The following is a 19,633-nucleotide window of genomic DNA, read 5'->3' as shown; positions in this document are numbered from 1 at the left end:
CGGAAGAGGCTCCTGGCTTGGGATCGGCATAGCATCGGCCCGTTGCGCTCACTTGGGGAGTGAGTCATCGGACGGAGGATCTTCCTCTCTGTATATCCGCCTTTCCAATGAAAAAATAATAAAAATGGATCTTTAAAAAAAAAAAGAAAGGTTTCTAAACAGATGAAAACTATTTAAATGTTAAATCAAACCTTTTAAAATGAAAAACTACCTGTATGGATTTTTTTCCAAAACAAAACCACACATTCTTGCTTTAATAATCTAACCTAATTCTCCCTGGGTGACTCGGGCACAACACTGTTTGCTGAATAATGGTGTAACTTGGCAATGTCCCCCAAAGCCTCCTGGGCAGCCCAGGGTATTTATGCCACTAGAGGAAGGATGTTTTCTCCCTTTTATGGTGACCTTAGCTTCAAATGGCATTGGACGTACTATCTGTCCCCCCTTGCTATCGAATGCCCTTTAAACTTTTCTGTATCTCTACTAGTTCTCAGCTGGAACTGGCTCATGCTGCTCCAGTCACTGCCAGCCAAACTGCGCTCCTGATTCCTGATCAGCAAAGCGGCCAATCACGGCATCCACTCGTGTTTAGGCTCCATCAAGGATCTTTATTTTGCAGTCACTTTTTTTTTTTAAAGATTTATGTATTTATTTGAAAGACAGAGCAACAGAAAGGAGACAAAGATTATCCATCTGCTGATTTATTACACAAATGGCCAAAGCAGCCAAATCTTTGCCAAGCCAAAGCCAGGAGACAGGAACTCCATCCTGGTCTCCCACATGGTGGTAGGGAACCAAGTAATTGGGGCATCAACTGCCGCCTTCCAAGATAATATAGCAGGGAGCCGGATCAAAGGCAGGGGAGTGGGGACTTGAACCAGTTCTCTAACAGGGGATGCCAGCATCAGAATCAGTAACTTAATCTACTGCACCACACCACTGGCCACCACTGCATTCCCTCTGAATTTAAGGCTGTATTTAAAATTCAAGATGGAAACATATGGCTAAATTGGATGTTACTGATCTCTGTGAATCTATTAACCATTATTCTTCACTGATGTCACTTCTCTACTTTGCCCTAAAACACACACACACACACACACACACAAAAATAAAAATGTAGCTACTGGTCTACCTACCTCATTAACACCAGGAACTAGAGTTTTCATTCACAAATATTGATGGCATACAGAAGTGAACACGCAATCCCTACATTCACAGGAATCTAAGTAACACTGTGCAAAGCTCTACCTACATGTGCAAGCTACAACTCAAGAACAGCTCCTCAGACCTGGCACTGTGGCCCAGTGGGTTAAGCAGCTCCCTGCCATGCCAGCATCCCATGGGCACCAGTTTGAGTCCTAGCTGCTCCACTTCCAGTCTAGCTCCCTACTAATGCATGTGGGAAAGCAGCAGAGGCTGGCCCAAGTGTTTGGGCCCCTGATCCCTTGGAATCAGCTCTTAGCTTTGGGCTTTAAACTGCCCCAGCCCCGGATGTTGCAGCCATTTCGGGAGTGTAACAGTGGATGCAAGATCTGTCCCTTTGTCTTTCCTCAAAACCCACAAACATGGGATCTCTCCCTCCACAGAGGAACAGAGATGCCAATAGACAGCAGTGAACTCACAGCAGGACCGAGTTCTTGCCCTTACCTCCGCAGGACTGCCCAGGGCCAGCAGCAGTCACCTGGCCTGCAGTGGTTAGCCCTAGAGAACCCACGGGCTGGAGATCACGACACGGAAGTGGTTGAGGAGGCACCAAATGGGGAGGGTCAGTGGTACTTTTGGTGAAGTTGCTCTTTTGTGGCACTTGAGTGTTGCTCTTCTGCTCAGTTTCTGTTTAGGAAACAAGAAAAAGCAGTTTACAGTTCAGAAAAGCAGAAAAGGGACTACAGGTATGGAAGTGTGGACAGAGAGGGTGGAACCATCACCACTGCAAGGCTTCCTGGAGAACGGCTTTTCACAGGTGCTTAAGCAACCAATGGCAAAGAGAGTTTGATGCTCAGGAGATAGGAGAAACATTTTATAGATCACAGGACAACTTAAAAAAGCTCAGAAGCAGATAATAAAATGGAAAGGTGAATACACAACATGCTGTTTATCAGCATGGCTTCCCAAAGCCTCCTAGAGCTGACGCAAGCCTGAGTTCTGAAACACAGCTCACTTTACCTGGTTCTGGAGAGAGGGCAAGAGCACTGAGTGCTTCCTCCAGCTCCTGGATTTGCTTGAGCAGCTTCTGACCCTTGTCTGGAAGGACCTGGATATTCACCGAGGCCAGTGTGCTCTGAAAAACAGACCCGGTAAAATGCACCTCTCCTCTCCTTCTGTTAGAGGGAGACCAGGGGATCAAAACAGCCTCCCATGCCAAACTGTGAAAGATGGTCTTTTAACAGACTATCCCAGTGATGGAATCAAAAGTGCTTAGAATGTCAAGTTTTTTATTATTTTTTTTTCAGATTTTGGAACATCTGCATATATGAAGAAACTTCAAACATTCATAGAAAAAAATTTTAAATGATACATATTTGCCATGAAACTTTTTTATTTATTTATTTTTAAAGACTTATTTTATTTTTATTGGAAAGTCAGAAATACAGAGAAGAGCAGAGCAGAGACAGAAAGGAAGATTCTCCATCACCCCATTTTACTCCCCAAGTGGATACAAAGGCCGGAGCTGCGCTGATCTGAAGCCAGGAGCCAGGAAGGTCTTCCAGATCTCTCACGTGGATGCAGGGTCCCAAGACTTTGGGCTGTCCACCACTGCTTTCCCAGGCCACAAGCAAGGAATTAGATAGGAAGTGGGGCTGCCAGGATTAAAACCAGTGCCCATATGGGATCCCGGTGCATACACGGCAAGGAATTTTTTTTTTTTTTTTTAAGATTTATTTTTATTATTTTTTCATTGGAAAGGCAGATATACAGAGAGGAGAGACAGAGAGGAAGATCTTCCGTCCGATGATTCACTCCCCAAGTGAGCGCAACGGGCCGATACTATGCCGATCCGAAGCCAGGAGCCTCTTCCGGGTCTCCCACACGGGTGCAGGTTCCCAAAGCTTTGGGCTGTCCTCGACTGCTTTCCCAGGCCACAGGCAGGGAGCTGGAAGGGAAGCGGGGCTGCCGGGATTAGAACCGGCGCCCATATGGGATCCCGGGCGTGCAAGGCGAGGACCTTTAACCACTTGCGCCACCGCGCCGGGCCCTACACGGCAAGGAATTTAACTGCTAGGCTACCTTGCCGGGCCCTTGCCATGAACTTCTTAAGGTTGACTCATATAAGACATCTTCGAAATGGAACTGCAGTCTAAACACTAAACTTATGTTTCATACATACCTTCTACATATAGCCTTACTTTTTTCAATGTTTGTAGTTATTTGAGAAGCTGCAACATAGATAAAGGAAGGTGGGGGAGCTCCCAAGTGGTGGTTTACTCCCCAAGAGCCCACAAGGGCCCAGGATGCAAGTGAGGAACCGTGTACAGCCATATTGTTTGAGCCATAACTACTGCCCCCCAAGGTATACAAGAGCAGGAAGCTGGAGTCAGGAGCCAGTGCTGGGTACGAAACCTAGTGTTCAAGTACCTACATTCAAGTCAGGTGTGAAATTTCCCTCTTGTTGGCATGATGTCTGTATTCAAAAGTTTGGAGGAAATTTGGGATTCCAGATGTTTGGAACTGCTCCTTATCCTTCTAAGAACAAATGTAGACTTTCAGATTAGACATGCTAAACGTGTATGTATGCGAAACCAGGACTTTTTTTTTTTGTTTGACTCAGCTGGCTCACCAACATGAGAACACAAACAGGAAAAGGCAGAAGCTGACGGCTGAGGTGCACCTGTGAAAGCTTCACACGCAGACACTGAGCTCTTGCAGAGGGGCTCCTGTCTGAGCACAGCAGACAGTGCTCTGACCTCAGACACAAAACACATATGCAATCTTACCTTCTTTTGTTTCAGTTGCGTCGTCAGGCGCCTGCGCTGGGCTGCAGGGTCGGAGGGTTCCACCTTCTTGGGGACGACTGAGGCAGGAGGGGGCTTGCTGTGCACCCCTGGAGCAGGCAGTGGAAGGCTCTGCTCCTTCTCAGAGTTCAGGGTCGAACCGAGGAGCAGAGGGCGGCCTGGATGAGAGCTGCTCACAGGATCATCATCACCCTCACTATCCTCGCTGCTTGTGGCAGCTGCACGCCCCTCTCCTGGGGACGGCCCCGGGGCTGCCCGCCCTTTGGAAGTGGCCCCTGGACACTTGGACGGTGGCTGCGAAGGTGCCAAGGAGAGCCCTTTCTGGTGAGACTGCACTGCAGTGTTTCCCACACCCTTCGCCCCTGCCGTCGCCGGCGTTGCGGGCTGCTCCTTGCCGAGGGAGCCCCCTCTCCAGGGCTGCCCTGCTGTGTCCGGTCGGGGTACGTTCCGAGGTAAAGGCTCGGTCTCCTTCACTCCCGGAGCTCCTGACCCTTTCTGGCTACCTTGACTCTCACAGTTTGGTCTTTCCTGAGAGGCAGATGGTCTGCTTAACTCACTCCTCTGATGCTGTTTGGGTTTCATTTCGGGCAAGTTTCTTTGGTGTGTGCTTTCAGTCTCCTTGGCTACACGCGGCAACTCCTTTCTCTCGGCTTGCTTCTGCCCCGCAGCTGCAGGCTGCGGTTTCTTCAGCAGCACGCCAGAAGACAGAGCTGTCCCCGCCTGGCAGTTAGACCCAGGCTTCTGCTCCTTCTTGTGCCCTAAGAGTTCCTCACTCCTCTCCTTGGGCTTCTCCGCCGCCTTGTCCTCAGCGTCCCCTTCGAGGAACTGTTTCCAGAGCGCCGGCTCTTGATTCTTGTCCAGCACCTTGAATGGGTTCCTTGGCTGTTGGAGAGGATGACGGCATGGCTCCGGGGCATGCTGAGGCTTACTGCTCACAGAATGTTCTTTGTAGTTAGGATCCTAAAGACAATGGAAATAAATATAATAATTAGGGTCTTAATGAAATGAATATACAGTAGAATACATTAAGAGCAGATGGAAACACATTAAAAGTAGCCCAATACTTCTGCATCTAGAAGTTACTAGATGCCCAATTTATAAACTGTTGGTTTTTTTTTCTTTAATGCTGGAGTTTTATATTAATTAATTAATTGGAAAGTCAGATGTACAGAGAGGAGAGAAGGAGAGAAGGATCTTCTGTTTGTTGATTCACTCCCCAGCTAGCCACAATGGCCAGAGCTGTGCCGATCCGAAGCCAGGAGTAAGGAGCCTCTTCTGGGTCTCCCACAAGGGTGCAGGGTACCCAGGCTTAGGACCATCCTTGACTGCTTTCCCATGCCATAAGCAGGGAGCTGGATGGGAAGCAGGGTTGTCGGGATTAGAACTAGCGCCCATATGGGATCCTGGCATGTGCAAGGTGAGGGTTTTAGCTGCTAGGCTACCACACCGGGCCCCAAAGTATTAGTTTCTTAACAGTGTTTTCCATTCTTGGTTCCTGTTTGGACCATGATCATGTTTTTCCAGATCTCAAGCAAAAGCAGAGACCAAAACAAAGTGCTTTAACTAACTAACCCAACAGCCACAATTGACATCTTCCAGGAAAACTGTTCTTTCGGAACAAACTTTGCCCCAACCCTAACTACTGTCCTATTACGCTAGCTTTGGTTTTGGCTTGAGGGGGATTTCACGGAGGGGATCTAGAATCACAAGCTTAAGCCATACCTCTGACCAAGAAGGTCTTGCCACGTACTAGGCTTATACTTGTTCATGTACTGTGTACCTACAGTCTCTCCTAGTTCTAACATTCTAGCAGCTTATGAATTAATTCATACCAATATCAAGTAGATACAGGTCTAAAAACAAGATGCTAGAGTTGGTCAAGAAATCTTTCCTAAAAATGACTGCCTTTAAATCCTTGAAAAATCATTAACTGAAAATATGAGGCAAAAAAGGTAAATCTTGGTTCTATGAAATAATAGTCCCAAAGGGGTCTAACTTGCTTAAAGAAAACTTCCAGGGACTAACGGAGCCCCAGCTGTTTGCACAGGCATGAAGGACTTTTCAGGTGATGCCACATTTTAAACAATCTCAGCAGATTTGAAAATAGAGGAGTACTTCCTACCTGCCATGGAACACTTCCACACCAGTGCTTCCCCTCAGCTTTACTCCTGGTGCATCGGAAGAACAACCTAGCAAAGAAAAAACACAAGTAACCAATGGTGTGAAAAAAACCCACAAAAGATAGGCTTGCCATTAACCCAACAAAACATCTGCCAATTATTTGATTCTGTCATCAGAATGTCATTTGAAACCAATTACTCTTTTAGGTACATAAGGTAAGTCTTACCACACAGGGCGTGTGTAAAGGCTAGGAAGTCAAAGGATAAAGATGGCACCAAAACTAGAGAGTGGGTACAGGCCTTTTCTGCTTATTCTGATGACCAAGGGATGGGTGTTGAGACCGAGTGGCTGAGGTGTTAGGTAGGATGCTTACAGCCCATCCAGTGGCTGGATTAGATCAAAGGGTCCTGCTACTACAGACACTGGTAAGCACCAGTTAGTGTACGAATTATGAGTAGATTAATAAATGTCATCAGTCTTTTTTTTTGCTTTAATCAACATCTGAATAAGATTCACAAACTGCAGTTGATTAATAACACTCCTAGGTCTGTTAAATTTCCCCTCCGTTTTTCTCTGCAGTAACTTATTGTTGAAGGAGGCAGTTTGTTTTGTACTATTCTGTTCTCCGCCCCCCCCGACAACATTTTTCAGATTAAATTTCCAGTGTTTCATTCTATGTGTTCTTCTGTTTGCATTTCCCATAAACTAGTAATTGGATCTAGAGGTTTAACCAGATTTCAGCTTAGTATTTTGGCTTAGTTTGGCTGGAACTTTTTGGCAACATCAATTTATAGGTAGTGTGTAGCCCTTCCCCAAGGACAAACAGTGCTGATTCTGCTTGCCTTTCTGGCGCTGGCAGCCACTGCTCACCACTGTCTCTGCTTCAGCTATTCTGCACAAACTGACAGAGTTAGCTGAGAGACAAAGAGAATGCCCATCTGCTGGCTTACTCTGCAAACGCCTGCAACCACCGCTGGCCAGGTCTCCCGTGTGGGGGCCAGAACTCACTCCCCGTCTCTCTCTGCAAACCTGCCTGCCCAATAAAAATAAATCTTAAAAAAAAATACAATTTGTAGAGATAATGTAGTTAATTAAGACATATACAATAAGTAGTAAAAGGCTATCCGCCTGATCAATCTCCCTTTTAAAAGAAAAAAAGATTTATTTATTTTTATTGGAGACTCAGATATACAGAAAGATGAGACAGAGAGGAAGATCTTCCATCCAACGATTCACTCCCCAAGTGACCACTACGGCCAGTACTGCACTGACCTGAAGCCAGGAGCCAGGAACTTCCTCCAGGTCTCCCACAAGGGTGCAGGGTCCCAAGGCTTTGGGCCATACTAGGCTGCTTTCCCAGGCCACAAGCAGGGAGCTGGATGGGAAGCAGGGCTGCTAGGATTAGAACCGGTGCCCATTTGGGATCCCGGCGAGTGCTAGGCGAGGACTTCAGCCGCTAGGCTACTGCACTGGGCCTTCAACCTTCCTCTCAACTTGCAGCCACTCTTATCAGCTTTTTGCTTGCCTTACCAGAGATGTCTAAGTGCATATTCAAGCCTGAATATATATAAATATACATAATATATTTAATATATTATATATTATATCACTATATTAATATTTAATATATCAATCTATAATAAATATAAATACATATTCAGGATTTCTTCCTCCTCCTTGCAAACGGATAATAAATGTATTACAAGCTGAGCAGACCTATTCTGCAACTCCAAAATCCAAAATGCTCCAAAACCTGAAATCTTCTACACATCACGTGATCCCCAAGGGAAGAGTGCTGTACCATAAAAGTTTGTTTCCTACACAAAATTATTACAGATACTGAACACAGTTCCTTTCGACCATGTGTATAAAACGTACATGAAACAATGAGTTTTATGTTCAGATTTAGATATCATCCCCAAGCCAGGATGTCTCCCTATGTAGTCACATGCAAAACAATTTCAAAACCTGAAATCCAAAAAGCACTTTCGATCCCAGACATTCTGGATAGTGAATGACCAAACTATATCAAATATCTTGCCTCTTATTTTTAAAAGTTTGAAAGGCAAGTGACAGAGACGAAGAATAAAAGAGATAACCATCTGCTAGTTCACTACCAAATAGCCACAATGGCCAGGACTGCGCCAGGCCAAAGCCAGGAGCACGGAGCTCCAGCCAGCTGTGCGCAGGGGTGGCAGAGCCCTACGTGCTCGGGCCAGGAGCACCAGCAGAGGCTGGATCCAAAACAGAGCAGCTGGGACTCAGACACTCTGATACGGATGCCGGAGTCAAGAGCAGCGACTGATCCTGCTATGCAACAATACCACGTCTCTGGTTTTCTTTTTTTTTTTTCCCCACTCCATTTAATTTATGAATATGCCTTGGTATTGTTCTGTAAGCACATTTACCAAAAAAAAAAAAAGCTTCCTCATACATATACATCTCACAGATATAAAATTTTCTATTAATGGATGTTGCATTATTTTTAACCAGATCCCAAAGTTGTACTGTTTCCAATATTTTACTGTTGAAAGCAAAGTCACAAAAAAATAACATTGCGTACATGTCGTTTCACATGTTTCAACACAACTGCAGAAGACTTTCTAATTTTTCATATTGTGAATGTGTGCTTTCTGCTTTTATCCACCAGGTCAGCATCTGGATTTTAATAGCTGTCTTTGCACGATTCTCTAACTCCTTCAGCTTTTAGCTACATAAGTTCCTTCCTTCTGCGTTCCTTAGAGCTTCATTTTCTAACTTCTTAAATGTTCCGTGATGCACAATATAAATCACACTAATCTGCGTCCTATCCCTAGACGGATCCTGCGTGGGTTTCCGGTCCCCCACTCTGCAGTCTTCACTGCACCGAGGCAGGTAAGCAGACATAAACTTGCCCCAAATGTTCCAGTTTTCCCTGAAGCTGAAAAGAAAGCATCCATCCTCTCCCTCTCATACAATTCCCCCTTTCAAGTTCATGATAAAAAAAAAAAAGGTACTAATCTCTGTCATTTTTCTTACTGTAGTAGGATATTAAGTTGAGCACATATAACACAAATTTCTGAAATTCTTTAAATGCATAAAATTCAAAGTCCTGGCTACCATTAGAGAATACTGCTACTTATAAAAATAAGTCAAGATCAAATGCTGTGGCTGTTTGATGCATACTGGGTACTCAAATCTGTTCTGAGACCATTTTACGAGCAGTACCTATTTTATAGCCGAGGCCACGGAGACTGGGAGAACGAAGAAAATACTTCATTCTGAGCATCTGCTATGTACTAGGCTATGTACTAGGGACGGAGCTAAAAATTCTCTTTACTGATATTTTTAATTGAAATCAATCTGGTCAGGCTTCTCTGTTTTTAGCATTATATGCTTCCATTATGTTTATTAAATTATAAATCAACAAAGATGGCAGTGGAAATATATTCTCACCGTGAAAGTAAATATTGATTCTACTATGAAGACCTGCATAATGTCTCCAGGATGTTAATTATTTTCCAGAACACAGATTATAAATAACAATGATGGGTAAACCAGATCAATCCTGTCTCCTTTACCAGAATAAAACCCCTCCTTTCTCACTGTCGGTAACCAAGGGATACCAGCACCATCCCCACAACTGCAGGCTGGGAACCTCCCAGGCTCCGGCACTGTTCTCCCTTGGTTCAAATCCCACCCCCACTGTAAAATTAGCTCTGAAATATCACTTTACTCAAAATCTCTTTTCTGTAAAAGGATAAAAGATTAATAGCTGCAATTTCATATGGTCATTGTAATGAGTAAATAGTAAACACATGTGAAAATAAAAACAATCAGTAGCAGCCGTTGGCCTGGTGGTTACGCCGTCGGTTGGAATGCCCGCATTTCATCTTGGAGCGCCTGGGTTTCGGTTCTGATTTCAGCTTCCTGCTAATGTGCACCCAGGCAAGCAGCAGGTAATAACTCAAGTAGCTGCAACCACCGGTGACAGAGACCTAGGTAGACTTCCCAGGTCCTAAGCTTCAGCCTGACCCAGTGCTGGCTGTGGTAGATGTTTGGGAATGAACCAGCAGATCACTGTCTCCCAAACCAACAAATTACATATTCAGTTTAGAGAGTGTAAGGTGAGATCAACCTGTTCCCTACCATCGGTAAGGCTAACTCTTAGCCCATTTGCGTCTAAGGGCCCTTACAGTTACAAGTCCATGCCTTACACACTCCAGCATCGGAAAAACAAAAGGCTAGCTCTCTACCTCAGTCTTTCATGTTCAAATTCAAGATGAAATAAAAAAGTAAATGTGAAGAGCAGATTCTAAGTGATGTGTGTGTCAGGGGGATGAACATGTTTAGTGCTGTGGTTAAGAACGCCTGGGGGCCCAGAGCGATGGCGCAGTGGTTAAGATCCTCGCCTTTCACGCCCGGGATCCCAAATGGGCCCTGGTTCTAATCCCGGCAGCCCCTCTTCCCATCCAGCTCCCTGCCTGTGGCCCAGGAAGGCAGTCGAGGATGGCCCAAAGCTTTGGGACCTTGCACCCACGTGGGAGACCCAGAAGAAGCTCCTGGCTTTGGATCGGCATAGCATTGGCCGTTGCGCTCACTTGGGGAGTAATTCATCAGATGGAAGATCTTCCTCTCTGTCTCTCTCCTCTCTGTATATCCGCCTTTCCAATAAAAATAAAATAAATCTTTTTTTTTTTTTTTTAAAAAAAAGAACATCTGGGAAGCCCACAACCAGCACAGCCAGAGTTCCAGGCCTGGGTCTGCTTCTAATTCCAGCTTCATGTTAATGCACACCTGAGGGGCAGGGTGATGGATGAGTACGTGGGTCCCCATCATCCACAGGGGAGTCTAGGACTGTGAACCTGGATCTTAGCTTTGGCCTGGACCAGCCAGAGCCGTTGTGGCCATTTCAGGAGTGATCAATTAGTTGGAAGATCTCCCTCCCTCTTTTTCCCTCTCCCTCTCCCTTTCAAGTCCCTCTCCCATTCAAATAAAAAACTAATGCTCCAGGGGAAACAAACGAACAAACAAAACAGAACAGAGGAGATCAATCTTTTTGTATATCGAAAGGGAAGGCTTTTTATAGTATGACATACAATTCTGAAGTGAAAATACAAATTTGGTCAGTTTAACTAAGAAATGGCAAAAATACTATATGTGAAACTAAGAGACAAGAGGCAACCAGGAAAAATGTTAATTACACAAACCAATCCATTATGTGCAGGGATCACATTGGCTGCACAGCACCACTTGTGACACTGTACACCACCAAGTCCTGGCTTCACTAAGCACTATTCTTCACACACTGGTGGGGCCTGAGGTGCTTCTGCACAGGTCTGGCCCATCCCTGAACGCCCTTCTATCATCAACCTGTTATACTGCGGCTACAAAATCTGTACATCAATTTCACCCAGTAACCAACAACACAAGTTTTCTAGACATGCAAAACTTGCTGTGTTATTAAACTATTTAGGGGTTATTAAACTATCTGATGTTAAGATGTCAGTTGAGAGGCCTGTGTCCCATACTGGAGAATCTGAGCTTAATTTCTTGCTTCGACTTCTAATATAAGTGTTGTGCTAACGCAGACCTTGCCAGGCAGTAATGTTGATTCAAGTAATTGCGTTTTTATCATCCATGTGGGAGACATGAAAGGAGTTTTCTGGCTTTGGATGGGTGGACATTTTGGGAATAAATCAGTGGAACTTTCATTCAATTTCCCTCTCATTGCCTCTCAAAAAATAAATAATTAAGGCACCTGCATTGCAGCATGGTAGGTAAAGCTGCAGCTGCTCCATTTTCAATCCAGCTCCCTGATAATGGCCTGGGGAAAGCAGCCAAGGCTCACCCATCACTCATGTGGGAGACCTAAAGGAAGCTCCCAGCTTTGGCCTGGCTCAGTCGTGGCCAGTCATGTCTCTCTGCTTTCCCCTCTCTGTAACACTCATATTTCCAAAGAAATCTTTTAAAATGAGTAAATATCTTAAAATGTAATAATTTAAAAATACATACCCCGAGTACCCCACTATCTGGTTGTGGCAGCAGGGCTGTGGCCGCGGAGGCTTGCACCCCACACCGGCACCCCTGGGTGTGAGGACTGGCTCTGCACCTAACTGCAGCTTTGTGCTGATGAACATCTTGGAGGGGACAGTGATGACTCAAGTCACTGGGTCCCTGCCACCCTGTAGGAGACTTGAACTGAGATCCAGGTTTGTGGCCACAGCCTAACGCAGCTCCGACTGTGGCAGACATCTGAGAAGTAGGCCAGAGGATACGTCTCTCTGCTTCTCAGAAAAAAAAATTAAAAACAAATTTATCGAGACCAAAAATAACAACACTAAAACATGTCTTAATTATTCATGGGCCTCATATCTTAAATATGAGAGAAAGAAAGAGACAACATGAATTGAGGACCTGGATGACAATCCGTTAACATGTGACCCCTGAGTGTACCACATCTTTCATTTCAGTCTCTTCCTTCTGGTTCTACAGACCATCCCAGTTTTCACCTTTGCCTGGGCAGACGGCCACGCTGAGAGCTGCTCAAATGCTGGTGAGTGATACCACCTGGTGTCTAAACCTGAGAACTACAACAAGGGAACAAACAGCCGGCCTCTGCTTCAGATTACACCATGTTACATGTATTACTCTGCTTCACCTGTCTCGTGGCTGTAAACTAAACACATGGTATTAACTGCAGGGTGTAAAAATACACTAAAACCCATAAAAGCACACAAATTCACCCATGCTCCAGAGTATAAGGCTACACACCCTTACTGTCGGCTGAGGACGGTCGCTCCCAAGTTTGTTCCTTTCTGTTTAAGTCACAACATGCGCCTCCGACCAAGGTATATGTTTGTTTTTTAAATTTTCTGTATGGTAGGAACTGAATTTTATTTGTCCTAAAATAATCTTTTCAAATCTCCAGTAGGTATCTATTATTAACAGTGTTTTAGATTTGGGCTGAAAGAAATATATTTAGCGAATCCTTTTTCTTTTTTTCCTGTTTTAAAATACAGATCACCCCCTTGGCTTATCTATTTAATACAAATATATACATTTTTAGTTATCTCTTTATTTGTGGGTCAGAATTATGATATGGAAGATTAAGCCACCAGCTGTTGACGCCAGCATCCCGCGGACACTGAATCCTGGCTGCTCTCCCTCCAATCCGGTTCCCTGTTATGTGCCTGGGAAGGCAACAAAAGACAGCCTAAGAACTCGGGCCTCTGCCACCCATGCGGGGGACCTGGATGGAGTTCCACGTTCTTGGTTTCAGCTTGGCTCTGCTCTGGCTGTTGCAGGGTTAAACTAACAAATGGAAGATCTCTTTCTCCATCTCCTCCTTTCTCTGTCACTCTTTCTCAAATACATACATAAATCTTAAAAAAAAAAATCATAGAATAGCCAACACAATCATAAAAAAGAATAAAGTTGGAAGACTCATGCTATTTCATCTGATTACTTGTATTAAGAACATGCAAATGGATAAAAGCAATAGATTACCAATCCCACAAACAGACACACATACAGGATCAATTGCCTTTTTACAAAGATGTCATATATTTCAATAGAAAAAGAAAAGTCTTCAAAACATAGAAAAGCGAGACCCTGATAACATGGAAAATAAATGAAGCCCTAGCTCATTCAGTACACAAAGTTCATCTAAGGCACATAAATGTGAATACAAAAGCAAAAACACAAAAATCTGTAAGACTTGTAGGAGATGTACTGGAAGCATCTATGACTTGAGGTAACCAAAGATTTTTCAGAAAGGAAACTTAGAAACTCCTTCAAAACTAATAAAGTGAAAATCGGGACCAGTCCTGTGGTGTGTGGGAAAAGCTGCCACCTGAGACACCAACATCCCAAAAGGGCAGAGGTTCAAGTCCTGGCTGCTCCAATTCTGATTCAGCTCCCCGCTTAAACACCTGGGAAAGAGGCAGAGACGATGACCCCAGTACTTGGGCCCCTGCACCCATGTAGGAGATCTGGGCAAATTGCTTGACCCAGTCCCAATCGCTTTAGCCATTTAGGGAATAAACTCTGACTTTCAAAAAGAAAGAGGTGAAGAGACAGAGATTTTCCATGCACTGGTTCGCTTCCCACATGGCCACAATGGCCAGAGCTGAGGCAATCTGAAGCCAGGAGCCTCCTTTGAATCTCCCATGTGGGCTTAGGAACCCCCAGAGAACTGAGCCAGTCTCTGCTGCTTTCCCAGGCACATCAGGAGGGAGCTAGATTGGAAGTGAAGCAGCCAGGACTTGAACTGGTGTCGTTATGGGATACCAGTGCTACAGGCAGAGGCTTAGCATACTATGCCACTGCAGCAGCCTTCAGGTACATTTTTAAACCAAAAAAAAAAAAAAAGAAAGATAAATGAATACAAAATATTCACAATACAAACATCTGCCGAAGAATTGTACAGAGAATATACAAATAACTCTTCTAAGGAATTCAATAATTTAAAAAGACAAACAAGGACACTTTTTTAATTACCAAAAAGAAAAAAAAAAAAAAGCCAAAGAGTTAGACTGTATAAGTCCATTTATGTAACAATTTTGAAAGGACAAAACTTCAGAAATGCAATCAGACACATGGTTGCCAGGAGTGGGGGCAGAAATGAGCCAGGGCTGTGGAACTGAGTAACTGTCCTGGTAGAGACATGAAAAAACACGGGAAAACTGTGCGGAACATGTACATGCAGACACACAACTTGGTACAAGACGATGCTTCTGTAACTTGAGGGGACTCCCACCCGTCTTTCAATACCCATGATGAATAACAGCTTTTATTCATGCAGAATTCCCTGCCCTTTCCAAGTCCCCTATTAAAGGAAGGGACAGTCATCTTCTCCAGTTTTCTTACAATTTGTATTTATTTTATTTTAAATAAATTTCAGAAGGCAGAGAGACAGAGATCTCCCCAACACTCCTGACAGCCAGACCTGCCACAGGTCACAGCCAAGAGCCCAGAATTCGCCCAGTGTTCCCCCAGTGGAGGAGCGCCCCAGCGAGGTAAGCCTTGTTCTGCTGTCTCCTAGGACTGCCTTAGCAGGAAGCTGCACCGGACACGGAGCAGCTGGGACTCCCGCCTGGGAACGTGTGCACCCCAAGCTGTCGCTGAAGCAAGGGTGCCCAGGGCCCCCTGAGTCCTTCACGGCTGTTGGTCCTTTCTACACCCTGCCTCCGCTCTTCTGCCGGAATCTGAAAGCTGGCGAGCTAGTTGTTAGTGGGTTGCCACTATTGACCACTTGAAAGCTGGAGTGGGACACGCTGAAGCTACTTTCTCAGAAATTAACCAGTGACTCACTTCTCAGATGAACTAGTTGCCCAGCAATGAGGGAACTGAAAAGGTGTTAACTTTCAAAAAAAAAAAAACTCTGAAACATATGTACCTACAACTCTTTCAGGGAACTGGAAAAAAAAGCACATGCATTGACATATATATATATATAAAATATATTATCGATATATAATATAAATTGAGATATATATATACACATACATATATCAATCATATACATATTCCAAAGACACGTACCTGTACTCTTTCTTGTCTTTTGATGACAACAAACCCTGCAGCTCCACCACGAAGTCCTCATGCAATAGGCAGTGGGAGACCTGGACGCTAGAGTAGGGGTGCAAAAGAAAAACATTTGGTTTTAGGAGGCAGAGAACAGAAATAACGTCCTCAAGTCAAACCCAAACGCTGGCTCTGACCCCGAGTCTGCGTCCAAGGCCCACAAGCTGGACAGTGAGGCCTGCGAGTGCTCTGCCGAGGTCTGGGCTCATTGCTGTCAGCTTCTCCCATTGCCTCAAGTGGAACAGGGCACTGCCTTTTTTCTTAATGACTCAAAACTGTGAAGCTATTATACTGTGAGATGGGACCCCAATACTGTGGCATCTCGGGGCTGGCTCACGAGTTCTCTGTCGGCCCTTCCGCTGTCCTCAGCTGTCGCGCAGTGCTAGTCCTGCACCTGCCTCTAAGGACAGGCTACTCACCAGACTACTCCCTCCCAGCTCATTTTGAGAAAATGTACTTAAGTCGAGCACGGGAGAGTAAGTCTGAGCGAAGTCTAGAACACTAGCCTGGGACCTGGGACGGCCTTGTGGGCCTAGATGCTGGTTGTCAGATAGAATCCAAAGAGGTCAAGTTTCTCAAACAACTGCCTCCCAGCGAAGCCCGACTGCACGCACGTACAGCCATACACACACATGAACGGCTTTGGGGAGAGGCCACATTTCACAGCACAGCTGCACATTTTGAATCATTAAGAAAAAGAAACTTATTGCGTGCGTTACCTGAGACAGGACGGCAACCTTCAGGCAGCTGACAGTCCCTCAGAACATGTTTTTTTTCTTTTTTTTTTAAAGATTTATTTTTATTATTTTTTTTTATTGGAAAGGCAGATATACAGAGAGGAGAGACAGAGAGGAAGATCTTCCATCTGATGATTCACTCCCCAAGTGAGCGCAACGGCCGATGCTATGCCGATCCGAAGCCAGGAGCCTCTTCAGGGTCTCCCACGCGGGTGCAGGGTCCCAAAGCTTTGGGCTGTCCTCGTCTGCTTTCCCGGGCCACAGGCAGGGAGCTGGAAGGGAAGCGGGGCTGCCAGGATTAGAACTGGCGCCCATATGGGATCCCGGGCGTGCAAGGCGAGGACTTAACCACTTGCGCCACCGCGCCGGGCCCAACATGTTTTTTTCTTAATGCAAAGCGAAAGCTTGGGCCACCATTAACGCTTAATGACTGTCAACCTCAACATGCTTATCTCCCCAAACTTGAGCAGGGTGCTGAAGAGGCTGTGCACACTTAGAAAAGAGCAAGTGCTCATACAAGGATGTGCTGTCACTGTAGACAGCCTGAGTAGCTTCTGATCAATGTCTCTTTAACATGTGACACGGCTTCACTGAAGATCATCTTGAATTTAATTAATTTGGATCCTGGCTATTTCTTTCAAATAATAAATCTTTAAAAAATTCCAGTACTAAGAAAACATTTTCTCTAGAAATTTATTTTCTAGATCTGGAAAATGCAAAAATTTGCACTCCTTTTCAAAGCAAAACGCAAATGTCCAAACTGTATAACTCATGTCAAGAAAACATCAGAAGTTAAACCTTGTTGGGGTTGTGAGGCTAGTGAGTTAAACAGCCACCTGCAGCGCTGGCATGCCATGTGGGTGCAAGTTCAAGTTCCAGGCACTTCACATTGATTCTGGCCACCTGTTAATGTACCTGGGAAAGTAGTGGATGACGGCCCAACATTCAACACAGGAGACTCAAGCGAAGCTCCTGAGTTCTCCCTGGCCAGCACCAGCCACTTGGACCACTATGGAGTGAACCAGAGGAGGGAAGAGATATTTTAAAAATGTATTTAAAAAAGACTTTCTAGTACTAATGTTCAAATGTGCTCTGCACACCACATGGAAAATGATGGGAAAGTTTTAGCTTCATACAGAGAATGTAGACACTGATACTGTAAAACACAAACACCTGCTAAGATCAGGCCACTTTTCACACTGACACGAGGATAGTGAACATTTCCGGCTCTCAGTTATCATGCCTGCAAAGCCGGAGTCCTGGATCGGATCTCAGAGGCTTCCTTCAAGGCAAACTGCTCACATCAGTTTCCTTGTATTAGTCATCTCATTCCATTTAGATGTAGAGAATTTTCATTTAAAAATAAAGATTGGGTCCAGCGCGGTAGCCTAATGGCTGAAGTCCTCGCCTAGCACTTGCCAGCATCCCATATGGGCGCCGGTTCTAATCCCAGCAGACCCACTTCCCATCCAGCTCCCCTACTTGTGGCCTGGGAGAACAGCCTAGAACGGCCCAAAGCCTTGGGACCTTGCATCCTTGTGGGAGACCCTGGAGAGGCTCCTGGCTTCAGATCAGCGCAGTACTGGCTGTTGCAGCCACTTGGGGAGTGAATCAACGGACAGATCTTCCTGTCCGTCTCTCCTCCTCTCTGTATATCTGAGTTTCCAATAAAAATAAATAAATCTTAAACAAACAAAAAAGACCAAATGTCTAACTATCTAAGCTGCAGCGCTGTAACCTGAAACATTAGACAATCAAAACAAAACAGCCAGGTCCAAAGCACTGGAAAACAGGACACTTGCTTGCCCACCATGCCCACCATGCCCACCATGCCCGCTGCGGGTGCTCCCTTGGACAGAGGATGTGGGGAGTCGTCCCACAGCACGTGCGAGTGGCGAAGGACTGCCCGGCGGACAGGGGAGGAGGGGATCCAGCCACGGCGGAGACCCCGTCTCACAGGTGGGGACCCCGCGACCCGGGCAGGAAGGGGAGGCAGCTCGGTCCCGGGGCCGGGACTGTCCGGCACCTCCGGCCTGCTTTAGGGGCCCCAGGGGGATGCTCCGGGGGTCACGGGCTGCGGTGTCCAGCTCGACACCTACTCTGTCGGCTGCACGAAACCGCACGAGTCCGTCCGGCACACGTAGAAGCTCTTTCCTTTATTAGGGCCGTCGCGGACGCCGGTCTTCAGAAAGCACAGAGTCCCTGAGGAGACGAGAAGGTCGATAACGATTACAGCCAAACCAGGTCGACAAGCCCCGACGGACACCAGACCCCGGCGCCTTACCGTGCTCCGGGCACCTCACCCCTTCCATCACGCACCTCGTCTCCCCTTCCACAACACCGCACCCCACGACCCACTTCCGCCTTTTGCCCCGCCCCTAGGGAGGAACTACTAATCAGGGGCCTACTCAGGAACCAATCATTATTCAGCTCCTGCGAACCCGCTCTCCGTGACTCGCGGCCCTTGGCCTTAGTCCCCGCCCTTTCTTTGATCAGCCAATCACATAGGGGATTTTCTCCGCTCCAACCAATCACAGCCTCCGTATGACTTGGCCCGCGCAGAAATCAAATATAAAGTGAGGGGTGTGGCGGGCCGGGTTGGTGAGTTAAGCTGCCGGCCGGGGCGGGGCCTCCGGGGAGCCGGACGTTTCCGGGGCGGCGACGGCCATCCACCTGGAGGACCCAGAAGCTGCAGGCATCTTGGTCCGGAGTTGCGGACCCTGCAGTCGGGTCCGCACCCGGCCTGGCGCTGCCGGGGAATCTCTGGGGCGGGAGGCATGGGGCAGCAACTGGGGCAGGTGGAACCACGGAATTCGCGGGGCCGATTGCACAGTCTGTCACCGAGCAGACACGATCGCAGGCTGCTGAGGTGTGCGCCGCTCTCTCCCCTCAGCCAACTGGCGGTGCTGGACAGCCTGGCGTGGGAGATCCCTCAGCCCCTCAAGGTGAGAGGGTTAAGAAATAGGTGCTCTTTGGACAGGCGCACAGGTTTTAGTTCCAAGATCGATGCTATTATCTTGTCATGGTGACTGTGAGATGCTTTTGTCATTTTAAAAAGTCGAGAATGAACGTCAGAGAGGGCAACTTAAGATTGTAATAAAACCTCCCGTCACAGAAAGAAGTGGATACCAGAGAAACTCACTGCCATCGACATGGCTTCACGTGACAGATGCTTGCGCATGTATAGAATGACTTGTGGAAGATTCTAGAGGTCTAGAGAATATGGGTGATGTGATCAGTGTATGGGTGGTCAGA

The 19,633-nt window shown here is 46.2% G+C and overlaps 1 protein-coding gene across 1 annotated transcript in view; it reads right to left on the bottom strand.

Annotated features, from left to right (window-relative positions):
* Positions 1–18,720, bottom strand: part of TTF2 (transcription termination factor 2) — a 40,754-nt gene extending 22,034 nt beyond the window's left edge. Inside the window, exons 1-7 of the mRNA XM_040999250.1 lie at positions 18,663–18,720; positions 18,478–18,580; positions 15,600–15,686; positions 6,076–6,142; positions 3,936–4,913; positions 2,167–2,281; positions 1,651–1,833 (exon numbers count right to left, since the gene is read on the bottom strand). Of these exons, the coding sequence (XP_040855184.1) occupies positions 1,651–1,833; positions 2,167–2,281; positions 3,936–4,913; positions 6,076–6,142; positions 15,600–15,686; positions 18,478–18,580; positions 18,663–18,690 (1,561 nt within the window). The 5' untranslated portion in view covers positions 18,691–18,720. The remainder of the gene's footprint in view (positions 1–1,650; positions 1,834–2,166; positions 2,282–3,935; positions 4,914–6,075; positions 6,143–15,599; positions 15,687–18,477; positions 18,581–18,662) is intronic.
* Between the last annotated feature and the right edge of the window lie 913 nt (positions 18,721–19,633).

The sequence above is a fragment of the Ochotona curzoniae genome, unplaced genomic scaffold (genome assembly GCF_017591425.1).
Source record: "Ochotona curzoniae isolate NIBS_2020 unplaced genomic scaffold, NIBS_Ocur_1.0 scaffold_1037, whole genome shotgun sequence".
In the NCBI taxonomy this organism is placed as follows: Eukaryota; Metazoa; Chordata; class Mammalia; order Lagomorpha; family Ochotonidae; genus Ochotona; species Ochotona curzoniae.
The sequence above is the reverse complement of the archived record's forward strand: the minus strand, read 5'-3'. Positions and strand labels throughout refer to the sequence as shown.